Source organism: Eublepharis macularius, chromosome 5 (genome assembly GCF_028583425.1).
Source record: "Eublepharis macularius isolate TG4126 chromosome 5, MPM_Emac_v1.0, whole genome shotgun sequence".
NCBI lineage: Eukaryota > Metazoa > Chordata > Lepidosauria > Squamata > Eublepharidae > Eublepharis > Eublepharis macularius.
In genome coordinates, this window is record NC_072794.1 from 161,109,757 (window position 1) to 161,133,502 (window position 23,746).

Genomic DNA, 23,746 nt, shown 5'->3' on the forward strand with positions numbered 1-23,746 from the left:
CAAAATCTAGTGTAGCGTTTTTGAACTGTAAGTGGAGCACATTGCAAAGAATTTCAGCACAGGGGCTTGGAGCCTATGACAGTTACCCTCTAGTGTTTCTCTCTGATCAGTGCAGAGGGTTTCCTAGGCTGCAGCACTTGCTTCTGCTGCCACTAGCACTTCTAGATGTGCAAGATTAATGCTTACCAGTCCTCCTGATACTCCATTGGTTATTGCAGCCATGGGAAAACGCTTTGTTTGAACGTGCCCTTACAATGGCCTTGCCTGCTTTTTGAAAAGCTTGGTGGCTGCTGGGGGGAAAGTGGTAGATGCCATGGTGCCCATATGCCCCACACTGGGGAACCTTGACCTAGTGGCACCGAACAAAGTTTATTTCAATTCTTTTTCATTTACATTATTTTATTTGCATTATTTACCGTCCTCTGTTCTCACTGAGGCTCAAAGGAAGATTTCACAGTGTAAGTAAATACTGTCAACAGTTGAGACATTCAATAAACAATACAATAGACTATGAATTGCAGGAATTTGAAAAAAGGCAGAAATCCAATTCAGAGCTGAAACAATGCTGACACATTCACCAGCAATTTAACATGGCATAAAGCAGAAACTACCCAGTAGGAACTAACTTAAAGCAATACACAGTACATAAGAGAGCCAGTTTAGTGTGGTGGTTAAGAGCATGGGAGTCTAATCTGGAGAACTGCATTTGATTCCCCACTCCTCCACTTGAAACCAGCTGGGTGACCTTGGGTCAGTCACAGCTCTCTCAGAACTCTCTCAGCCCCACCCACCTCACAGGGTGTTTTGTTGTGGGGATAATAATGACATACTTTGTAAACCACTCTGAATGGGTGTTAAGTCATCCTGAAGAGCGATATATACATCAAATGTTGTTGTATTGTCGAAGGCTTTCACGGCCGGAGAATGATGGTTGTTGTGGGTTTTCCGGGCTGTATTGCCGTGGTCTTGGCATTGTAGTTCCTGACGTTTCGCCAGCAGCTGTGGCTGGCATCTTTTGGAATGTTTCCTCCCCGTAGAGGTGTTCTATGTATTGTCGAAGGCTTTCACGTCAGGAACTACAATGCCAAGACCATGGCAATACAGCCCGGAAAACCCACAACAACCATCGTTGTTGTTGTTGTTGTTATAGTATACAGTCCCCATCCCTTTACCAAAGCATCTGTCTGAACCATTTCCATACAGCAGAGCCCTGTAACCTGTGAACAAAAGTCCTCCAGAGTAATTCAGTTTTGCATAGTTCACAGAAAGCAAGGAGAGCAGGAGCTTTCTTGACCTCTTCAGGTAGGTCGTTCCATAAGGTGGTGGCCACCACAGAAAATGCATTTGTACAGGCAGCTGCTGATTTTGCCCATGTGCAGGGTGGCATTTGCAGAAGCCTTGTTCAGATAAGCAAAGCTGTCATAGTGGAGCATAGGGAGAGAGGTGGTCCCATTAATATAAGGGACCAAGGCCATGCAGGGCTTTATATGCAATAGCCAAAACCTTGAACTGAGGCTGGTAACTGATGGGCAGCCAATGGAGTGACCACAAAATGGGAGTAATACGCATGCTCCACCTAGTTCTTGATAATAATTGAGCTGCTGCGTTCTGTACCAACTAGAGTATCCAAGTTGACTTTTGAGGGGAGACCTATATAGTGTGTTACTGTAGTCTAATCTCAATGTTACTATGGCATGGATCTAAGTGGCCAGATCAGCTGTGTTGAGGTATCTTGCGGGTTAGACTGTGTTTGAAGAAGACATTTTTTGTGCTTGTGGGTCACAGCCCTGTTTGTCAAATAGATAGGTGATAGCAAGCCATGCTGGGGAATTTTCATGGGGTAGGAGGGGTGGGGAGGAGCCAAGGCTTGGCGTGAATTACACGTGTACCTCTTACAAGTGTAAATCTCAGTGTAAGGGGGGGGGGGAAAGGGAGCAACAGCCAATTAAAATCTCAAAAAAGTGTGACCTGTAGAAGAGCTGTTAGAGTTTGTAGTGATTGAGGAAATTGAAGTCTCTGTTTAAGCCAGGACGGTAAGTAATGTTTAATTTTTTGATGAGTTCTAATTAGTTCTTTAATTTTGCGTATTACTTTTGAAGAGTTTTCCTTGTAGAACACTGACTTTCAGGCCTGTAATAGTGAGGTGGTTCTAGCCAGCCTTTCTGCTCCATCGCAGCCAACACCCCTGTTTGTGATAGGCCCTGTTTCCCTTGACTTTTGCCCTTACAGGTTTAATGATCCTCAAAATAACCTTTTTTGGTCTGTTCAAAGGGAACCCTTCCTGCCTTTTTTTATCGACAGAAAAGCTGATGGGATCCTCCTCACTGTCTCCAGGGAGATGAATATGCTCTCCACCCCCTGGTTTCTGAATGTTGTGAACTCTTATGCCCAGTTTGTTCTCATTGATTCACTCAGAGATAGACACATTTTCCCAGTGCAGACAGCATTGTTGGTAAATGAGGGTCTAAGCTATAATCCTTCAGTTTATCTTGCATTATATTTTTTCCAGATCTCCCTTTTTACTTTCAAAAATCCTTTATACATGCCTCTCCGATCATACTTTCTCATCGAGTGTCTGCCAGCCTAGTTATGGCCAGTCTGTGCTTTGAAACCTCTGGTGTAAGCTGAGTAGTGGCTGTGGTTTTTCTAAGGTATCCACATGTCTTAGATTAACCTGTTGACTTGAAACTGAAGCTCCTTTGTTACCTTGCAGTATAATGTTTCCCAGACTCCTACTTAATGACTGCCATCTTAATGACCATTGCGCCTCCCTTCCACCAGGTTGCAGAAGTCTACTGTTTAGTCTTTCATTTGGGAATAAGGTGGAATTAAAGAAGGGCAAAGGGAAAGGATTTATAAAGCAGAAGAAAAGCGCATGTACAGGATGGAAGAGTTTGCTGAGCAGTACGATTTTAGTGAGGCTTTTGAAGGTTTGTAATGGATAACAAGCTAAATAGGTCAAATTGTAGGGTTAGCAACTCTGAGCTGGAAAATTCTTAAGAGATTTGGGGAAGGGTGGAACTCAGAGGGCTTTAATGCCATACAGCCCACTCTCCAGAGCTGCCATTTCTCCTGGAAAACCGATTACTGTAGTCTGGAATCAGTTGTAATTTCAGGAGATCTTCAGGCCCCACCTAGAGGTTGGTAACCCTATCACATTGGACCAACTCCATCATACTCTTGGATGAAGCTGATTATCTAGATCAATTTCAGTTAGGTTTCAGGCATGATTTTGAGACTCAGGTGATCATTATGAAAGCTGGTAGATTACTTTGCCAAAAGGAGAACAGAGGGGATCTCCTTAGGTGTTTGCTCATGACATCTTTTTAGGGCACCTTGTAGGATCGGACCTATGGGGCTTTTAAAGCGGTTCTGGTCCACTGGTTCTGATCCATTCTACCATCTCAGCTCTGGTACTTTGGCACCTTCTTCTGCTGCCCTAGTTTATAGCTTGGGAGGTGCTTCTGAATCAGCCATTCTTCTGCCTTGGATAGTAGCCATGATTTTTTACCAGTAGAAATGACAAATCAATCAGCAAAATCTGGCCACTGTTACCCTTGCCTTGCTTACTTAACAGTAAATTATCGTAATGTGTTCAGTGCTGTCCTTGAAGCTTGTGCACAAACATCATTTGATCAAAAATTCTGCTGCCTCTTTTGATGGATATGGGAAGGTGGAAAGAGTTTTTTTTACTTGTACTCCTACAAGTTAATTAGTTACCAGTGGGTTTTAAAGTGCTGGTTTTAACTTTAAAGCCCCAAAATGGCCTGAATCTCAGCTGAGTAGGTTTATTTCTCTAAGAAAAAATTTTTATCTCTAAAAATTCATTGTTTTGTAAAATATCATAAAACCAACCAGTGAATGGATGTTATTGCCAGTACAGCATTACACAAGCCTCACAGTTCCAAAGTAGTGATTAATATTTTTCAGCCAGAAGTAATACTATAAATATGTAAAAATCTAAATGAAAAATTAAGCTATGAATTCCTCTGCCTGTGCAGGTCAGATCAAAAGCAAAGCTAAATTCTTATTTATGGTTCCCCTTGTATGATAGAAGAGACACCGTGGCCACCAATCTGATATGGAAAGGTAATGTGAGTCACAGTGAAATTATTTGAGATATCTCCATGGAAGAGAGTTAAATTCTGTTGAAATAGATGAATTGTCAACCATGTTCTTTGGGGTTGCTCAAATTACTACGTCAATCATTTCCAGCGCCTCTTTTTAAAAATTTAAACTGTGTTAAGGAAATAAATGCTATATTTAAGCTTTTATAAAAGTTATTCCAATAAAAACAATTTCTAAATAAATCTTAGAATTTTTTAATTATACCACACTTGATTTTTTTTCTGAGCAAATATTTCAGTGCAAGTGTTTATTGCTACTGGCACATAAAATCAACATTGGGTACTTTTAAAAATTTCTTTTCTGAATGTTAAAAGTCAAAATAAATGTGCAAAATCGGATCATGTTGAGTTTAGGAAATTTACTCAGTCATATTTTCCCAGAAACCCTTCATCACAGTGTAATGTAGCGATGAGAGTGGCGGACCCAGGTTCAAATCTCCACTCTGCCATGGAAGCTTGCTGAGTAATCTTGGTCCAGTGACGCTGTCAGCTTAACCTACCTCAAAGGGTTGTTGTGAGGATAAAATGAGGGAGAGAAAAATGATGCAATCTGCTTTGCGGTATAAATGTCATAAATAAATCAATTGCTGCCAAGACTAGAGTGCCTGAGGGAGCATCTGTTCTGGTACAGACCAAACCACTTTTTAAATAGGCCCTGCTCCGAGCCACATTGGCACCCACTAAAAGGCATTTTTGGCAGTTGACTTGATGTTGTAGAAGTATTTACTTTGGAGACTCAGAGCGCTACAGCTCTTTTGTCTTAAGAGATGTCCCCTCAGGGTTTTGTGTCTGCAGTGGCTGGTTGATTTTAATAGAGTGTTCATGATGTTTTAATCTGTCTTTTTAAAAACTGCTGTATTAGAATCCAGCGGCTCCTGACCAGTATTTTTATGCAACAAATGAAATTGTGCTTTGTTTGGGATGTTCTGATGTATGTTAATTGTGGTGGTGTGTGTGTGTGTTCTGATTTCAAGTCATACTGTATAGTGGTACCACTATATGGATTACATTAAAATGGGGGGTGCAGGGAGGAGAGAATTTGTATCCTGGCTTTCCTTTTGAGGCAGGGTTTCAATAAAAATCCAACAACTAAATCATCAGTATTTACAAAACCCACACAACAGCATTCCAGAAATACCTATAATAAACATTACAGCATGGCTTATGTTAGCAGGTGTATCTTGTGTCAGGGCAGAGGAGGCTGGATTCAGTTACCTTTTATGTAAATCAAATGTTATTAAATCAAATATTATCATCATAAATTTCAGCTCCGTGAGCATAGATATAGTGGAGATCTTAGCTAGATGATCTCAGAGAGCATTTTTACCAGTACATGGTTAATATACTGGTTCATATATAGTTGTGAACCTTCCATTTTGTCTCCCTCTTTACATACCAGGTGAATATGGGCTGCACTATCCTATTTTAAATCAAATCTGCAAGACTGTCTGACTAGCTTGCTGCCGTATTACATTTCTTCTTTATATAGGAAAGGCGGAAGTCTCTGTCATTGACTTATTCATCTGTCTTGCATTCCACCTCATATCGCAATGTAATTAGCAGACTCTGCCTTTTCATTATGGAACCTTTTAAAATTGGTGGGTAAAAAATATTTGCCTCCAGTGGAGTGCGACTTGAGACAAACATAACCTGTGAAGGTGGTTTCTTCCCTAATGCGAGCTTCCGTATGGCTTCCTCCTCAGTGTTGCCCTGCTGAGCTCTGAAGATTCCTGACAGAAAATCGAGTGTATGTTGCAGCCTCCTTTTTCCAGTGGTTGTTACCTGACGTTCAAGTTAATGACTACATAGAAAGAGGACGAACTCGTTCCTTCAGTATTCAGACTCAGGCAGGACTTGTCCTCCTGGATTCCAAGAAGGTGGAGGCTAGTCAGTGTAGAATGGCTTTACTTGGCAGGTTCGGAAAGAAGAAGACTTCTAAAAACAAATTTGCTAGTAAGTCACTTTTTCTCTTGGGGGTTTTAAATGGTGAAATATTCAAGCCACTGAATCCTTCTTAATTTATATACATTCTTGCAAGATAGAAATCTCTGTTTGAGAAGTTTAGATAAACCTTCCCTGTTAAAAGTGACAACATTCTGGCAGAAAGACTTGATCCTGCCCCCCTCCAACCAAGTTCCTGCCTTCACATCTCTTTATTACAGCAGAGTTGTCCTATCGTAATACATTTATTTGTGCTTCTATAAGTAACCTTTGTTGCTGTTTCCTTAGTAGGCCCACTTTGTGCTTTGAGAACTGTGGCAGTTCATTTTTTTTCTTGGATTTAAATTTTAAAACGGCAAAAAGAACCCCTTAAAAATGCAAAGTGTCATTCTCAGGATAATGTTGTTTATTTCAACCATCTGTCCGAGGCCAAAGAGATCTTCCTGACTTTCTCTTTATGCTGATTGTATTCCCTGACTGCTTATCAAACAATGTAATTCAGGGTAGGATAGGAATTGTAGATAGCGGAAAACGTTCATGAACAACTTATAGTATATAGATGTAGGTGAATATGCTGGTTTTGGTATGATAAATAATTTCTTTATGGAGCAGGTAACTACTGGAAACTCAATCTGTGGAAACTAAGAGAAAATTAAGTTGCTATAACCAGTTTATTTGACTGTTTTTGAGATGTGGGCTAGAAGTTTGGAATGAACATTTTAATCTTCTCTTTCAAACTGGAATTTTGTATTGTTTTGTGACTTAACGGCGATTTAAAGAGAAGCGTCCCTTTTGTTTGTATCCTAAATTTGCGGATGTCCTCGAACATTAAGCTTTGTTTTCTGCTATGCTTTGAATCTTCTCATACGCATTTTACTGTAATGGTAGTTGGCAATAGTGTAACATCTTAGATTTTTGTGAGTTGTTCAACCCTAGTGAAATCTCTCTCTCTCTCTACCTCCCCAATGCATAACATACTGTAGAGGCCTTTCTGTTGTAGACCAATAACTTCGATGTATGCATACTTCTAAGGGCATACATTTTTCTCCTTAGATTTGTTTGTCTTGTTCAAACAGATGGATTAAGACTTGCCGCTATTTAATATTACCTAATTGCAACATTTTAGAGTATCCCTCATGTATTTGACACACGTGCTATAACTAGGTCTTCAGTTTAACCACCTGAGCTCCTCATGCATCAATTATTGTTCCCAAATTAGGTATGGTGACACTATGGGATCTGATTATCATTAGGTAATTACACTTGTGGGAGCATTCAGACGCAGGAGCACTGAATAATGAGTGACATCACCCTTTGAGCCTGCCTCTTACAGAAAAAAAACCCCAGGATCTTAAAAAACAAGATCTCATTACCTTCTGTAACCTCTGAAACTGGTACTTGGATTGTTTTCTTCTTTTCTTTGAAAGCAAGAAGTATACCTTGTGACTGGCAAACACAAATTAAAACAAAATATTTAATTTATGTTATTGTTACATTGGCGAAGCAGTGGTGGGAAAGTGTAAATTACTCCTGTAGCATTAAAGTGGACTTCTGATTTTGATCGAAACTTACCAGATTTTGTTGGCTAATGCCTAGTCAGGCCATCTAGCTCAGTGTTGGTCACACTTACAATTCCGCCGGTCAGATTAGTACCAGAAGATAGCGCAGGGGACAGCTGCTTAGGCCTTGGCATTTCCATTATGAGGCATTTCCAGGTTTGACCTCACCCCGCATGCTCTTTATCATCTACATGACATTGGCCGGGATCCCTTGATCTTGTGCAAATGGAAGCGCTATCTCCATGGCTATCTTGCATGCACAAAACGTGGTCAGAGGATACAAGCCACTGATGGGAGAGGTTGCCTGGAAATTCTGAATCAGGTGAGGAGGTGGAAAGTTTGGAGACTATAGTGGACTGGAAAAGACCAATAAACTTAAATCTCAGTCCAGGCAAGACTTGGATGGTGTTGGTCAATAATACAGGCAGGTGATGTGCCAGCAGTGGAGTGGCTGCTTTCAGTGGTAGTGGGACATCACAGGTAGCCATTGTCACCTTTCCAAGAGGATTTCTGGAAGACTGTTCAGAAACTTAAATTAGTACAAATGGGCTTGGTTCCAGGGAGTGAGGAGTCCTTGGTAAGATTGTGGCAGTTGAACCCCCAATGAATGAGGGCTGGAGCCCCTGTATCTTCTTGAGGGCAGGAGTAAGGGGCAGGTGGTGATTTCGACCAGCAGTAGTATGGCTGCGCTTAATAGTAATGGTGCTGAACTATTGCCATGGTTGCTGTTGCCATCCGTCCACTTTCTCATTGCCTCCAAGCTGTGGTGAGAGCTCTATTGGCTTGTTTCCTCCCCTTTGGTGTGTGGAGCAGGAGGGAGAAGGAGCTCTACCTGTTGCTAAAGATGCATCTGTACACCTACTGTACACCCCACCTACTGAGGTGAGGTGACCGGCAATCAGGGGTAGGGCCTTCTCCATGGTGGTGCCTCACCTCAGGAACTCTTCTCACAGAAATCTCCCTGATGTTACCCAAATTGTTTGTCATGACATGGCAGTCACATGTAAACAGGTTCCTCACACTCAGAACCACACATATGTTCTGGGGTAATTTTTTGAGGCCATTCCTGTCACACCTTTTTTAGAATAGTACCCTTGGAAAGACAAGACAGAGAGAATCTCAAATAAGAAAATCTTTATTCCCCTAACATGATACTCTGCTAAAATAATGAAATGCAAACCTGTAGATGTAGCTGCAGCTGGGCTACTCTTGCATGGGAGTATCCAGGAAAATTCCTGCTTACTTTGAGATCAAACTGGATAAAGTTATATAGGCCTCTGGCAAGGGGAGTCAGAGAGTCTTCCGAGGTGTGCAAATATAGGGATCCTTGGGGAGAGGGATGGCCTTGTTTGCAACACCAGTTCTGAATCTGTCTTGTTTTCACCCAAGTTTTTGTTGATTTTTCAAAATTATTGTTCCATTTGATTCCACTAGCTTTGTGTCATTTACTGTTTTTAGTTTTTCTAGTTTGTATGTTTATTGTTGCTTCCTTGACAGCAGTCTAGGCTGAGAGTTGCTGGGTATAATTTTTTTTAAAGAAATATAATCTGTCTAGCAACCACTTTCCATGGTTTCAGGCACAGAGATACCTACATAAACTGACAGAACGTTTCTCTAGCATCTTCTGTTTGAGATATTTTAAGCAGATGTAGAAAGGATTGAACAAATGACTTTTTGTATGCAAAAGACTAACCAACTTTATTGTAGCATAAGGTTTTAAGAACTATAGTTCTCTTCATCAGATGCAGAGAACTGTGGTTCATCGTCGTTCTTCTGTGCCTCCACACATGGGACTGCACAGGCATAGGCCAGCTGCCGGAAAATTCTTTATCGCTTTCTTGAGCTCCCAAGGGGCGTTTGCTCACGAGCCTCACAGCAACCATTTCCCGCCCAAATGGTCACGTGATCTAATGGCGAGCAATGGCCCCTTCCCTCAGTTCTCTTCTTGCCACTGCTAGGAGAAGGACCTCCACTTCGTAGCTCTACGTTTCTGATTCTGACTCACTTCTTTGGCTTTTTGGACTGGATTGTTTGTTGGCTATGCTTCTTCTTGCTGATTTGGACTTCATTATTGGATTGGTGTGCATTGACTTCGTCCCGGCTGATGATGCGTTTCTCTATATCCCTCCAGGATGGCTTCGAAGGCCCTCTTTAAGTATTGTACGCAGTGCCATATAAAAATGACCCATACTGATGGCCATGATTTGTATTTGTTCTGCCTCGGGGAGGGTTGTAACATGCCTGCATGCAAAATTTGCCAGAATTTCACCCCGAAGGCAAGGCACGAGAGGGCTCAGTGGCTGAGGGCAGCATTGTGGCAAAAGGTGTTGGATGGGGCTGAGATGCCTAAGCCCCCTTCCGTGAAGGAAAAAACACCGCTGTCAGCTCCAAAGGCGATTCAGGGCTCAGGACCATCTCTTTAGAGCAGGCTCGGTGGTGTCACCGAAATCGACTCCAAGATCAGATCCAACGGGAAAGGCGACTCCAAGATCGGATTTGACCTGGAAGAGACCCAGCTCTAAGAGATCCTTGGATCCAAGAGCTAGTTCCGAACCACCACCAATGAAGTCGAAACATTGTTCAACTTCCATTTCTAAGCACCATTCTCGGTCTCCTCAGATGGAGTCTAATGATGTTGTTGTGTTGGTTTCTCGGTGTACTCCATCGCCACACCTGAACTCACCCGATCGTTCGGGGTCTGAGGGCAAATTGCAGGATCCAAGTATTGTTCATCCGGCTAGACCGCTTGGTACTACAATTTTTGGGACTGAAGTTAAGCATTCGCTGCTTATGGATCCAAGTTCAGGGGAGCCATCATCTCGTCGGATCTGAGAACACTCTTCAAGGCTGTCTTCACTGGCGCCTTCGCATCGGAGCCGACATCATTCTGCAGACAAGGAGGGCTCGTAACTGAGACATTTGCTTGCCATGCAACATCATCATGCCTGCTGCATCTGACGAAGAGAGCTGTGGTTCTTGATAGCTTATGCCTCAATAAAGTTGGTTAGTCTTAAAGGTGCTACTGGACTCTTTACTATTTTGTGACTACAAACTAACACGGCTAACTTCTCTGGATGCATGCAAAAAGTGTGTTGTACCATTGAGACACTCTCCAGTAGATTACCTGGTTAACTCCTACTTGTGTTTAATTTATGTTTTTTGAAAAATATCCTGCTATTCCTTCAAAGAGCTTGGGGTGGTGTGCATGGGCAGTTATCAAGTTTTATTCTTGCAACAACCCTGTGAGGTGTATTAGGGACTGATTTAAGATCACCCACTGGCTTTGTTTGAGTTGGGCTTTGGAATCAGGTTCCCAGTGGACTGTTGCCCCCTTATAAGCCCACAATCGTACAATGCCAAAGGGATATTGGGGAGACTCCATTTTAGCTAGAAAAGGACACATAGGACATAAAATTAACAAGAATAACATCAGGTTCCCTTCAAAAGCTGTGAGACATAAGAACATAAGAACATAAGCAAAGCCATGTTGGATCAGGCCAGTGGCCCATCCAGTCCAACATTCTGTCACACACAGTGGCTAGAAATCCAGTGCCATCTAAAGGACTGTCAGTGAGGCCAGGACACCAGAAGCCCTCCCACTGCCTTCCTTCCAGCACCAAGACAACAGAGCACCACCTCCCCACAAAGAGAATACCATCTATCTCCTGTGGCTAATAGCCACTGATGGACCTCTGCTCCATATATTTGTCCAGTCCCCTCTTGAAGCTGGCAATGCTTGTAGCTGCCACCACCTCCTGTGGCAACGAATTCCATGTGTTTATCACCCTTTGTGTAAAGTAGTATTTTCTTCTATCTGTTCTAACCCGACTGCTCAATAATTTCATAGAGTGCCCACGAGTTCTTGTATTGTGAGAAAGGGAGAAAAACACATCTTTCTCTACCTTCTCTAACCCGTGCATTATCTTGTAAACCTCTATCATGTCTCCCCTCAGTCGTCTTTTCTCCAGGCTAAAGAGCCCCAAGCGCCTCAATCTTTCCTCATAGGGAAAGTGTTCCAACCCTTTAATCATTTTAGTTGCCCTTCTCTGTACTTTTTCCAGTGCTATGATATCTTTTTTAAGGTGTGGTGACCAGAACTGTACACAGTACTCCAAATGAGGCCTCACCATCGATTTATACAGAGGCATTATGATACCGGCTGATTTGTTTTCAATCCCTTTCCTAATAACCCCTAGCATAGCATTAGCTTTTTTTATGGCAGTCGCACACTGTGCTGACGTTTTTAGTGAGTTATCTATCATGACTCCAAGATCTCTCTCTTGGTCAGTCTCCGCCAGTTCAGACCCCATCAACTTGTATTTATATTTTGGATTTTTGGTTCCAATGTGCATTACTTTGCACTTGGCTACATTGAACCTCATTTGCCACATGGATGCCCACTCTTCTAGCCTCGACAGATCCCTTTGGAGTGCCTCACAATCCTCTCTGGCTTTCACCACCCTGAACAATTTCGTGTCATCTGCAAATTTAGCCACTTCACTGCTTAATCCCAATTCCAAATCATTAATAAACAAGTTAAAAAGCATTGGACCCAATACCGACCCCTGTGGCACCCCACTGCTCACCACCCTCCACTGTGAGAAGTGCCTGTTTATACTCACTCTCTGTTTCCTATTAATTAGCCAGTTTTCGATCCACAAGAGGACTTGGCCCTTTATCCCATAGCTACTGAGCTTACTTAGGAGCCTTTGATGAGGAACTTTGTCAAAAGCTTTCTGGAAGTCAAGATAAACAATATCTATCGGGTCTCCCTTGTCCACTTGTTTGTTCACTCCCTCAAAGAACTCTAACAGATTGGTGAGACAAGATCTTCCCTTACAGACACTTGCCTAAGGGCTTGTCTTGTGATTCCAGATCACCCTAAAACCGGAGATTGTGAGAGTGAGCAGAACTTGTGAGGCAGTTAGCAAATGTTCCAGCATATGTACCTTGTTTCTTCAGATAGGACAATCAAGCCACCTTCCTGAGGTAATGAGCAAAGATGGAGCCGTCTCCTGTCACTAATCAGCATAGCCCCCAAAGCTCTTCTTAATGAGGAAATTTTTGAACTTCCATATAGCACAGGGCACCAGACCCAAGAGCTAAATTAGCAAAAGGAACCAGATCATTGCTCCAAGAATTGCCTTCACTACCAAACTGCTGTACCTGGACAATAAGACCACATCTAAACTATTATATAAGGCATTGTATGACTCCCCTTTTTACCTTGTGCATGCTGTCTCTCCCTCTTCTCCCCCTCTCTTTGTCTTTCCAAAGCACAGAATCCAAGCCTTCTTCCTAATCTCTCGCCTCCAACAGTCCTCCAAGCTCCCTCTCTCTAAATAAATACCCCCTTTTCATGATTTCTCTTCCTCCAAGAAGTTCCCTTGCCTCAAATGTCTACCTGAACCTTGACTGTGATAAAGGCACTGTTACACCCCCCCCCCAATCCATGCTAAAATTCCCTACTCCCACAGAAAATGGGATTCCAGGCCATTTCCCCCTTATTCCCCTTTAAAATCCATCTGTTTTTCACGTTGGGAACCTTACCACACACGTCCCATGTAATTGCAAAATATTTATTTGGGCTTGTTTTAAATGAATGATTTTGTTGCTGTTACCGTGAGTGCATTTTTTGGGTCAGAATCCCATGCAAATGTCTTTCTCTACCTTGTAACCTACTGTCTGTAGTTACTCTATGAATCAGAATCGATTCCTTAATTTCCCTCACTGTCACTTGTTGCTTCATGTATACACAACCTCAATGATCTGGCTATCTGGGTATGAAAGAGCATATGTGAAGGGAATTATATTCCTCATTGCTCCTCCATAACAACATGGATTCATTATTCTCCAGTCTGCCTTGTCTGTTATGAATACTCAGAGCAACATAAAAGTTACTTAAATGTGAACACATTTTATATTATTTTTTCCAGCGGTGTTCATTTCTGGATGTGGGGTTATCTGATTATGTGTTCTTTCCCTTAAACTTGTATCTGGGCAGATTTTAATTTAACATTCATTTGACCTGGGTTGTCTACATTGAAAACTCCCATGTCTCATGTTTATTTATTTATGTTATTTATGGTCCACCTTTTCACTGAGATTCAAAATGGATTTTTTCCCCATATTTTTGTCACCGTGTTGGAAAGCAAGTGCACTTGGCAAATGGGGGCAAATGGAGATAGAATTTTTTTAACTGAGGGAGGAAGGATTAAAACATAGAAATATATGCAGTACTTTCATTATCAACCCTGAACTGCCTGGACTGCTAAGTTTTCTGCGGGCGAGATTACAAATATATCCAATATTAGAGTGTGTTAATGCAGTACAAACTATTGCATCCTGTGATGCCAGAAAGCATGTGTTTTTCCGTTTATTACCTGCATGGTAAGGGAAAACATTGAAAATAGTTTTGTAGCTAACAGAAGAGTGTATTATTTGGATAGGCTTATATATGCTGCGACTAGGAGCATATTTGTGCAACAAAACTTTATAACCATTAACTCTAATTATGTCGAGTATATAAATATTATGCATGTTAAAATATACACAAACTAAAATACATCCTTGAAGATAATTGTGTACGTCTGTGGCACGCACAGGAATTATTGTCTTCTATTGAAATTTTCATGTTTTGCACTATGAAGGATTTAAACTTTGTGTTATGGCATTTCACTTTTTGCAAAAAGAGAAAATATTTCATTTGAGTTTTTCCATAGCTCTCCAAAAAGTTCCAGGAGGTGCAGAGAACAAAAACTACTTCTGCTCCATTTTTCCCCAGGCTTTTACATCTCTAAGTAGAGCCCTTGCTGAATTGGCATAGGAAAAGTTTAGCAGCTATCCTTGCCTGCGTTTTGCATTACTGGTCAACTCTCAGATTGTTTAGTGCTCAACCAACTCATCTGTTAATTCGGTGTAAAGAGTACAGATTTTCAGGTGTGTTGTGTATGTGGTATACGTGTGCAAATCTCGTGTGTGTTAGCTGTTAAGAAAAGGATAGAATCTAGACGCATGGCAGAAAATGATATTAAAGGCACTTTTCTGATGTTGGTGCTTAATCTCACACCTTCTAAAATGTCAGCCAAATTTGGGGTAATAGAAATCATTTTTAAAATCTCTGCTGTTTTTATCATTTGCCCCATTTAAGTCTTGAGATTGTCAGTAGCCAGCTCCTGGTTATTAACTGCTGGTTATTATTCATATATAGGTAGCTTTTAATCTTGGGAAGGGGTGGGGCCCAGTTCTCCATCTTGTAATAATGGCCTGGCTCATTTCTCCCCGGTAGTATAATGGCTCCCTTTCAGCATTTCTTTTTTAGATAAACATCTGACCTTACCTGGAGTAGCATAATGTTTTATTGATTGCATGGTACAGTTGTGCAATAATGACCCATGTTATAAGTATTAATGCGCTGCTGCCCTTTAAATGCTAGTGTGGAGTTGTGGTAAGAGTGCTGACGAGACCCAGGAAGGCCTCGTTTCAAATTCCCACTCACCTTGAAACTCAGTAGATAACCTTGGGTCTGAGCTACTGTGAGAATAAAATGATGGAGAGGTGAACTGTATATACTGTTGAGAGCTCCAAGAGGAAGGGTGGGATTAAGTTTTAATAAATAAACAACTGGCCAGCCCTTGTCTTGTTCTGAAACCTACTTGCATAGATTCTAAAAGCAAAATGGTCTTTCGAAACTTGCATTTCCTTAAGAGCATACCAGATTCCTCCTTCCTTCTGTCTTGTCAAATGTGGGGGTAGGAGGTGGTGGAGAGGCATGCTTTTTATTCTAAACTGGTTTTCAGTGTAAGGAGATCATGCACATGTGGAGAATAGAGTGTTTAACTCTATCTAGTCACAGCCATTAATTATAATTCAGATGGAACTAAGCAAACACTCCAAAAGGGTACCACTTAAGGTTCCGTAGAACTCTGGGCAAGTCTAGAACTCCAGAGCCGAAGACTGTGCAATCCATGAGCTTTTACAACCAGGCTCTGGGAATATGCTTAATCTCTGTTGGTTATCTCCTCTTGAGTGTAGAAAAAAGCAAGAGCCCAGTAGCACCTATAAAACTAACAAAATTTGTGGTAGGGTATGAGCTTTTGTGAACCATGAAATAGACAAGAAGTGAGCTGTGGCTCACGAAAACTCATACCCTACCACAAATTTTGTTAGTCTTATAGGTGCTACTGGACTCTGGCTCTTTTCTACTGCTACAGACAGGCTAACATGGCTACCTATCTTGCTCTATCCTCTTGAGTGTGCATGAAGTAGTTCATGGTGAGCCAGAAAGTTGCTCTATAAGTCCTCTATATGAAATGTATTTGCATTGTGAGAGGCTTTGTAGAACAGTTTTTCCCCACTGTAAACTGAAAAGAGCAAGAAAATGGACTTGTATCTTCTTCCTTCCCTTAGTTTTGGAGAATGCAAGCTACATTTATGGAAGCAGAATATTAATATCTACCAGCTGTTGGCTTTTTTTTGTTTTGTATTGGAAACATCACACAGTAATTCGTTACCCATTAGCTAGACAAATTACCCATTGCTGTGTTAATTATCAATAGGATCTTGCCTTCTTTCCTACTGGATCCTGCTTAAATGTCCAGAAAAGTCTAGCTGCTGGCCATTTAAGTTACAGATTCCTTTAACCTCCAGTCTCTAAAAGATGCTCACATATTAACCATGTGAAGCTGCCCTCTACTGAATCAAACCACTGGTCCATCAAGATCAATATTGTCTATTCAAACGGGGCAACTGCTCCCCTGAGTTTCAGGTAGTGGTCTTTTATGTCATCTCATACCTAATCCTTTTAACTGGAGATGCTGGTGATTGAAACTGGTAGCTGGAATGTTGTGTATGCCAAGCAGTTGCTCTGCTACTGAGCCACAGCCACCACCATTTGTTATTTGTCAGGTGGTTGGGAAACCTTTGCCACTGCAAAAAAGGCCTTCTCCCAACTCAGGCTAGCCTGGAAGATGGTCCCCCTACCTTGACGCAGCTCATTTGGCCACCTGGATCCATGCCATGGTAACATGTAAACTAGACTGCTATAATGCAAACTACATGGGTCTCCCTTCAGAGTCAGTTTTGGAGGCTCCAGTTGGTGCAAAAAGCTGCAGCTTGATTATTATAATTAGCACTAGGTGAAGCATGCATATAACCCCCCCTTCTGCAGTCACTCCGTTGGCTATGCATCAGTTACCAGCGCAGTTCAAGGTTTTGACTATTGCGTGCAAAGCCCTTTGTTGCCTTTGACCCTTCATATCTGCAGGAACGCACCTCTCCCTCTGCTCCACCATCGCAGCTTTGCTCATCTGGACAGGGCCTTCTGCAGATACCCCCCTGCAGCTGGGCAAAATCAACAGCTGCCTGTACGTACACTTCCTCTGTGGTGGCTCCCACCTTGTGGCCTACCTGAGGAGGTCAGGAAAGCTCTCCTGGCTTTACACAAACTCTGCACAACTAAATTATTCAAGAGAGCTTTTTTACACAGGCAATAGGGCAGTGCTGTAAGGAGATGCTTGAGATGACGGGACTCTATACTACACTGTCGCTGTTAGTATACTTCTACTGTTTCTGCATCATTTCAAATTGCTTGTTTTATTTCTGCACTGCTTTGGTTCTGTATTCAGATTTATGCTTGTATTCAGGGCTTTTTTTCTGGGAAAAGAGGTGGTGGAACTCAGTGGGTTGCCAGCACAGGGGGCAACTCTTGGTGGGAGGTGGTGCCCCTGGTACCACATGCGTGTGCACAAAGTGCACGCACGCTCCCGGGACTGCACAATGACATCACTTTGGGTCAGCTGGAACAAGGGGGGAGGTTTTTAAATTTTAAATCATGCTGGGTGACAATGGTCACATGGCTGGTGGCCCCGCCCCCTGATCTCCGGACAGAGGGGAGTTTAGATTGCCCTCTGCGCCGGCGCGGAGGGCAATCTAAACTCCCCTCTGTCCGGAGATCAGGGGGCGGGGCCACCAGCCATGTGACCATTTTCAAGAGGTTCCGGAACTCCGTTCCACCACGTTCCCGCTGAAAAAAAGCCCTGCTTGTATTTAGATCTCTGCTATCCACACACTATTGTATTGCTTGAGCATTCCAGCTGTTGATCATATTAATTTTATCCTCTTTGTGTAACCCTCTTTGAGGGTTATTGAGAAAGTTGGACTTAAAGATAAATAAATAAATGTCCACATCGCTTATCCCCAGCATTATAATGGCTTCTGCTCACGGTTTGTTTCTCTTTCAGATAGACACCTGTCTCTACCTGCAGTTAGAAATAGTATGGTTTTGTTTGAGCTCCCCCTCCTCCAAACACATACACAAGTTATTGGAGGGTAAATGGGACTCCTTGCTACTTTTCAGTGTTAGTTATTTTCAATAGTTCCGTTTTCATTTAGAAAGTCTTAATTGCATATGCTCAAGTGTTTTGTGAATAGGCAAGGTATTTGCTTACACATCTGTGCAGGTAACATTTTTGAGTAGTTGATTTCATTTTTTTTTTAAAGGGTCTATGACAAGATAAAAACAGATTGATGTTTCTGTACTGCGTTGCAAAGCTGTTGATTTCTGATCTGAATCAACTGTTTTTTAACAGTGGCTTGATCAAAGTTAATGCCATTTTTTTAGTGCCTTGAAAATGATATACAGGGGAAACCTCGGCATTTGCACTGGTGGATCTATCTGCAGTGCAGTTATTATACCTTTCCAAGGTTGTGCAAAGCACCATTGCGTTGAAAAGCAGTTAATTATTTACCTTTTTCTCAAGCTTTTAGTTATCGTCTCTGGCTATCCTGTTAAAACAAATCTGTGGTAGTCTTTTGAAAAATTAGGCTGCCTCTAGTATTATAATTAAATGCATGTGTGAACATATAAAGTAAGAGCATGACAAGCATGCTTGTGAACACACATAACCGTCATTGGAGGGTTAGATTGGATTACCTGTGATGGTAAACATGTGTTCTGTAAAATATATTATATGGAATGGCCTTTAACAAAGCTTAATGCCTGTCAAAATAAGTATTGTCTGGCAGCAGCAGCTTTCCAGAGTTTTAGGTAGAGATCTTTCAGATCTCCTACTCTTTGATCATTTTAACTGGCGATGTCATAGATTGAACCTGAGGCCTTCTACATGTAAAGAAGGTGTTCTTCACTGATTCATGGCCCTTCCTTAAATTCAGCTGTATAGAGGCCACAGAACAAGAAAAAATACCTAAAGCAAGAGAAATGGTATCTTCTCTGGGATCACAAACATCCCTTGGATCACAAACATCTGCTGTTGATGGAGGGATGGGCCTTTGGTGAGGAAAGCTTAGTGAAACTGTAAGCGGTCAGATCGGCCTCCGCCATTTTAGTAAGCAGTCCTGGATATGGCTGCTTGTGATATTAAAGATGTTCAGGCCTCTGGAGTTAAAATGGCTGTGGTATTGCCACTAGAGAGCCTCTAACAGTTGCTGAGTCCCGCCTGGGAGAACCCGGCATAAATGGAATGCCACTCAGGAATGCAGGGTGGTTAAGGAATGATTGGACTTGCAGTCTCTCTGGCCCCGAAGGTGCCCAGTGCAACAAAGGTCTCGCAGAGTCATCCCCACTTAACACATTCCTTTCCCTTCTTCCGTGATGAGATCTCCCGTCCTTGATTGAGGAGCTAATCCAATGGCATTCATAAGTTTATACAGTTATTCCTGGGAAAGTACAGTCCCCACCTACACTCATTAACTTAGCTCCGGTGGACTTTATCAACAAACTATTCCTTTTGTGCAGCACTAGAACATGTTTTGCATTTGCTTTCACACACCCTGGCAGCGACCAATCAAGGTACTCAAACCTTTTGTAAAATCCAGGAACTAACCGTTGGAGCCTTTGTTCTAATGGCTAGGTGGGCTCTTCCACCTCAGGGTACATTTTACCTATAAAGGTAGAGCTCTGGCCTCACTCAAATCGTGCACGTTCCCTGAGTCCAAGCGTTGCTCTCTTAGGGTCACCTCCCTAAGCCTCTCTCTCATTGAACACGTTTCCAGATCCACAAGCACTGTTCCCTTGAGGTTTATCCTAAGCCTCTTGCTCTCTTAGCCAAGGACGCTGGGCGTTTGAAGCTCTTTCTCTGCGGACTTCCCTGCTCTTCCAGATAGGTAGATATATTTGCTCCCTCTCTCTCTATTCCCAATTTCTGGCTAGCTTCCTAGGACTCTGTGTGAGTGTGTGTAACTATTTTTACCCAATAATTGTGAGTGTATGTGCATGCCATTTTGTTCTTAATAAAAGTTTTGTTTGACCTTAAGAACCAGTCTCGTTTGCTACTTTGGGAAGGGACCTGGTAGGAATTGGTGGAGATTTCCCACTTGTTACCCCTCTCGCATAGCCATTCTGCTTGATTGATAATTCCCCCACAAATCATTTTATTGCAAGGAGACCAGTTCCGGTAACAAACCTGGATAATCCACAAAGCACCATTCCTTCTCTAGTATCAATCAGGGTTCTTAGAAGTTTCTGCTAAATTGGTTTAGCTCATTTGTGTAACATCATCCTTCCAGCAAGATTAGACTGCTGATAATCCACCTGATATACCCTTTGTCGCTTCCCTTTATGTTCCCTTGTTTTAAAGAGGCAACATTAGGGAAAGGTCTCAGCCTCTATGCCCTATTTGTTGAACCTCTAAGGTGGATGGTTGGCTGCTGTGTGAGGCAGCATGCTGGACTAGATGGGCCACTGGTCTGATCCAGCAGGGCTGCTGTTATGTTCTTAGTGCCTGGAGCTTGAGTGAATGTTATAAGGATATGGATATTCCAGTTCATGTTCCAGGTGAAAGCCGGGGTCCTTGCTAAACCCTTTATTTTTAACACTCAGACATTTTATCCTAAAGTATTACAAGTTGGTAGAGTGCGCAAAACCATGCCACTTTTGTTAATTGGGTAAGGTATACTTAAGAGTAAATCCAGGAATTTATAGTACTGCAGTCCTGCCAGATTTGAATTGCTGCCTGTCTGATCTCTTTAAGGTGCTTTTGGACCCGAGTCTTGCTTTTCATATATATGTATCATTGAGTTTTTTTCTAATTCCTCCCTTTGACAGCCTGCTGAATTGGAATTCTTTGTTCCATTTACTTGGAGATGTGAGGAGGGGGGGGATACATGGGCTTTTCAGACTAGGCAGAAAGCATGGGTGAGTGCTTTCATTCTAAAAGTGCAGCTTTCCTCTATATTACCTGCGGTGTTTGTGCTGATCGCCTTTCTTGGGGTAGTGTGCACCATTTCATCTAGGAGCCTTGCCATGTTGTGTCTGTGGTACCTGGATTTCAGGCTTCCGCCGGGCACGTAGCCTCTTCTGCACCAGTCAGCATAAGCTAGCATTTTTAGTACATTACTGGCCCATACAGCCTACAGAGGCAGTGACAACATTGTCTAACTGCAGCTCCTTAGCCAGGGAGAGTGAAGTAAGAACCATATTAAGGCAGTGGCTTGTCAGCGTGGAAGGATGCTTATGTATGCTGTCAAATTCTTTCCAAGTAAATTGCTAAAATGTCATATGCCTTCTCTGCACCACATTTGCAAAGAACAAGGTCCTATAGCTTTCACAAAAGGGAGGGGGACTTAATTGGTTCTGCAGTCTAGCATTATTGCTGTCACTTGTGGAGGTATGGCGGGGCTTGTTAATGAGTACTTCCATTTCAGAATGATGTGGGTTTGTATCTCTGAGATATGCTTCAGGTATAAGGAGAACAACTCTTTCATTAGAAAGTACTAAGAAATTCAGCGTGGTCTATATGTATTATGTCAGGAAAGGCCTTTGAAAAGGAAAATGCACCTCATTTTCAAGATTGCAGGCAATTGTGTTTTTACTTTTTCCTGTTATCCATGATAGTACTTTCAAAGAATAATAAATGTTGGCATGAATTAAACATGCCATTATGGATGATTTATAGCTTTCTTATGTCTAGGCAATGGAAGAACATAACATGTAGTATTTAATTTCTTTTTATATGGGATTTTGATAAGAGCTCTTGGTTTGTGTTTGGAAGTTCAATATCCTCTGCTTTGATTTCTTTTTTTCCTCCCTTATGTCTACGATCGCCAACGTGCCTGGGGTAAAATGTCCTGTCCTTTTAATAGAGGCCTCAGCGCCCTTGCGTTCTGGGACTATATCAGGTGCCAGTTTGTTCTGTGCTCAGTTTAAGGTGCTAGTATCCTTAAGGCCCACAGTACCTTAGGTCCAAAGTACCCAAAAGAGACTACCTTCATCCATGTCAACCTGCTGGATCTTTGAGATCCAAAGATAATGCCTTCCTGCAGGAACCAACCTTATCTAAAGTGGAGCTAGTCAGTGTAGTATAGTCTAATTTCTGTGGTTCTATTACTGTGTTAAAACTCTTCATTTTGAGGGCTCAGCAGGGCCTGAAACTAAGCTGAAATGATACCTCTTACCCACTTAATTTCCAAAACATATTCAACCCACAGATCTTACAGCTTCTTTTCATTAGTGTTTCATGAATGGAGCTGAAGAAAAGATGTGAATAGATGATAATGTGCTTGGAGGATAGGTGATGATACCTATGGACAAAGAAGCTGAAGCCCAAACTAATAGAGGTGTAATATACCAAGGGAAGTTGAGCAGGTGTGCTCCGTGGCCAAATGGTTCTGATTCATATTATGATTCCAAATCCTTTTTCTTCAGAGCAGTTCATCTGGGCAGTGTTGGAAAAAGTATTTTAAACTCCTAGTTATAAAGAAGCTGGGCTCCAAGATGAATCTTAGGCACACGAAGAATGTAGAATGTAAATGGAAAGTTTATAGTTCTGACTTGGTTTCAGCTGTTTTTTGCACACTCTGAAACTCTGAAATGTTGGAAGCTTCCTTGGCAAAAATTAGTGAATCCCCAGTTCATATACTGCATACTGCATTCTTATGGGTATAAATGTAGTTTGACTAGGACTTGGAAAACCCTGGTTCAGATCTCCACTCAGCCATGAAACTTACTGGATGAAAAGCCAGTAATTCTTTCTGAATCTAACCTACCTTGCAAGGTGGTTGTGGAGATAAAAAAGAAGTGGGAGAATCTGTCTTCTCTGAAATCTTTAGAGAACAGGTAACATAAAGGCATGATAGTTGAAAGTGATATCTGAACCATCTCTCAACTGCTAGTTAATTAACACAAGTCAGTGTATGAATTCAGCTCCCTAACAATTTTTAATATAATCTTTTGCTTTTAAAGCAGAAGTCCTAGTAGCTTTCCTATCTCCTGAATGATTTTCACCCGCACTTTGCATACAGTAATAAAACTTTCTGCTGTAGATGTTTGCCAGAATCAATTGCCCGAGAAAAGAATGAACTATTCAAGCACAAAGTAACTCCATTCAGGTTTTTGCAATGGATGTGCCTTCATATTGGGGTGTCATGGATAATTAATAGTGGTTGCTTTCAGGCCCACACAAGGCCTGATTGTGCTAGTGACTGATCTTCCTAACTCGCATATATCGAGGGATGTGATGCTTCCTTGTAGAACAACATCGGTCTTCTAAAGAATGATATATGGCTCATATAACCTACTTGTTAAAACTTCATATCGATGTTGCCTTGTTATCCCTGCCTTTCCTAGTTGTCATACCATTCTTGTGCCAAAACAACACTGTGGCACTGTAAACGCTAACTGGGTACTTCTTTTAACACAGGCTTCGATTCCGACAATTCATCAGGGGAATTTTCAGAAGCAATTCATAAAGTTGACGTGGATATCCACCAAACCAATAGGACTGGAAGACACAATGGAGACGGTCAGGTGCAAGAGAATGGAATCAAGAAACACAGGTATTCCAGAATGTACTGATCAGGGCTGACCATGCTTACCTTCTCAAATCTGACTGGCCTGGACTATCTCGTTCAGAGTCAACTACAATTAGTCATGTGTTTCTAAAGTTAGTTTATTAAATAAAATCAAAGAGCTTCACCTGGTTGTGTGAACGCTATTGTTCAACAAGATGACCACCTCGCTTTCAGGCTACTGTGCCATATAACTCACTTGTAGTGGCCATGGCTAGTTAGTTTTCATCCCAAAAAAAGGAACAGTGGCTACAATGAAGGGACAATGTTCCTATAAAAAGGAACAATGAATGGTTGCAATGATAGGCTAAGGAA

The 23,746-nt window shown here is 41.9% G+C and overlaps 1 protein-coding gene across 3 annotated transcripts in view; it reads left to right on the forward strand.

Annotated features, from left to right (window-relative positions):
- The window catches only part of OSBPL2 (oxysterol binding protein like 2), a 98,994-nt gene that overhangs the window by 36,791 nt on the left and 38,457 nt on the right, over positions 1–23,746 (forward strand). For all 3 annotated transcript variants that reach the window (XM_054980131.1, XM_054980132.1, XM_054980133.1), the window contains one exon: positions 23,284–23,419. In XM_054980131.1, the coding sequence (XP_054836106.1) occupies positions 23,284–23,419 (136 nt within the window). The remainder of the gene's footprint in view (positions 1–23,283; positions 23,420–23,746) is intronic.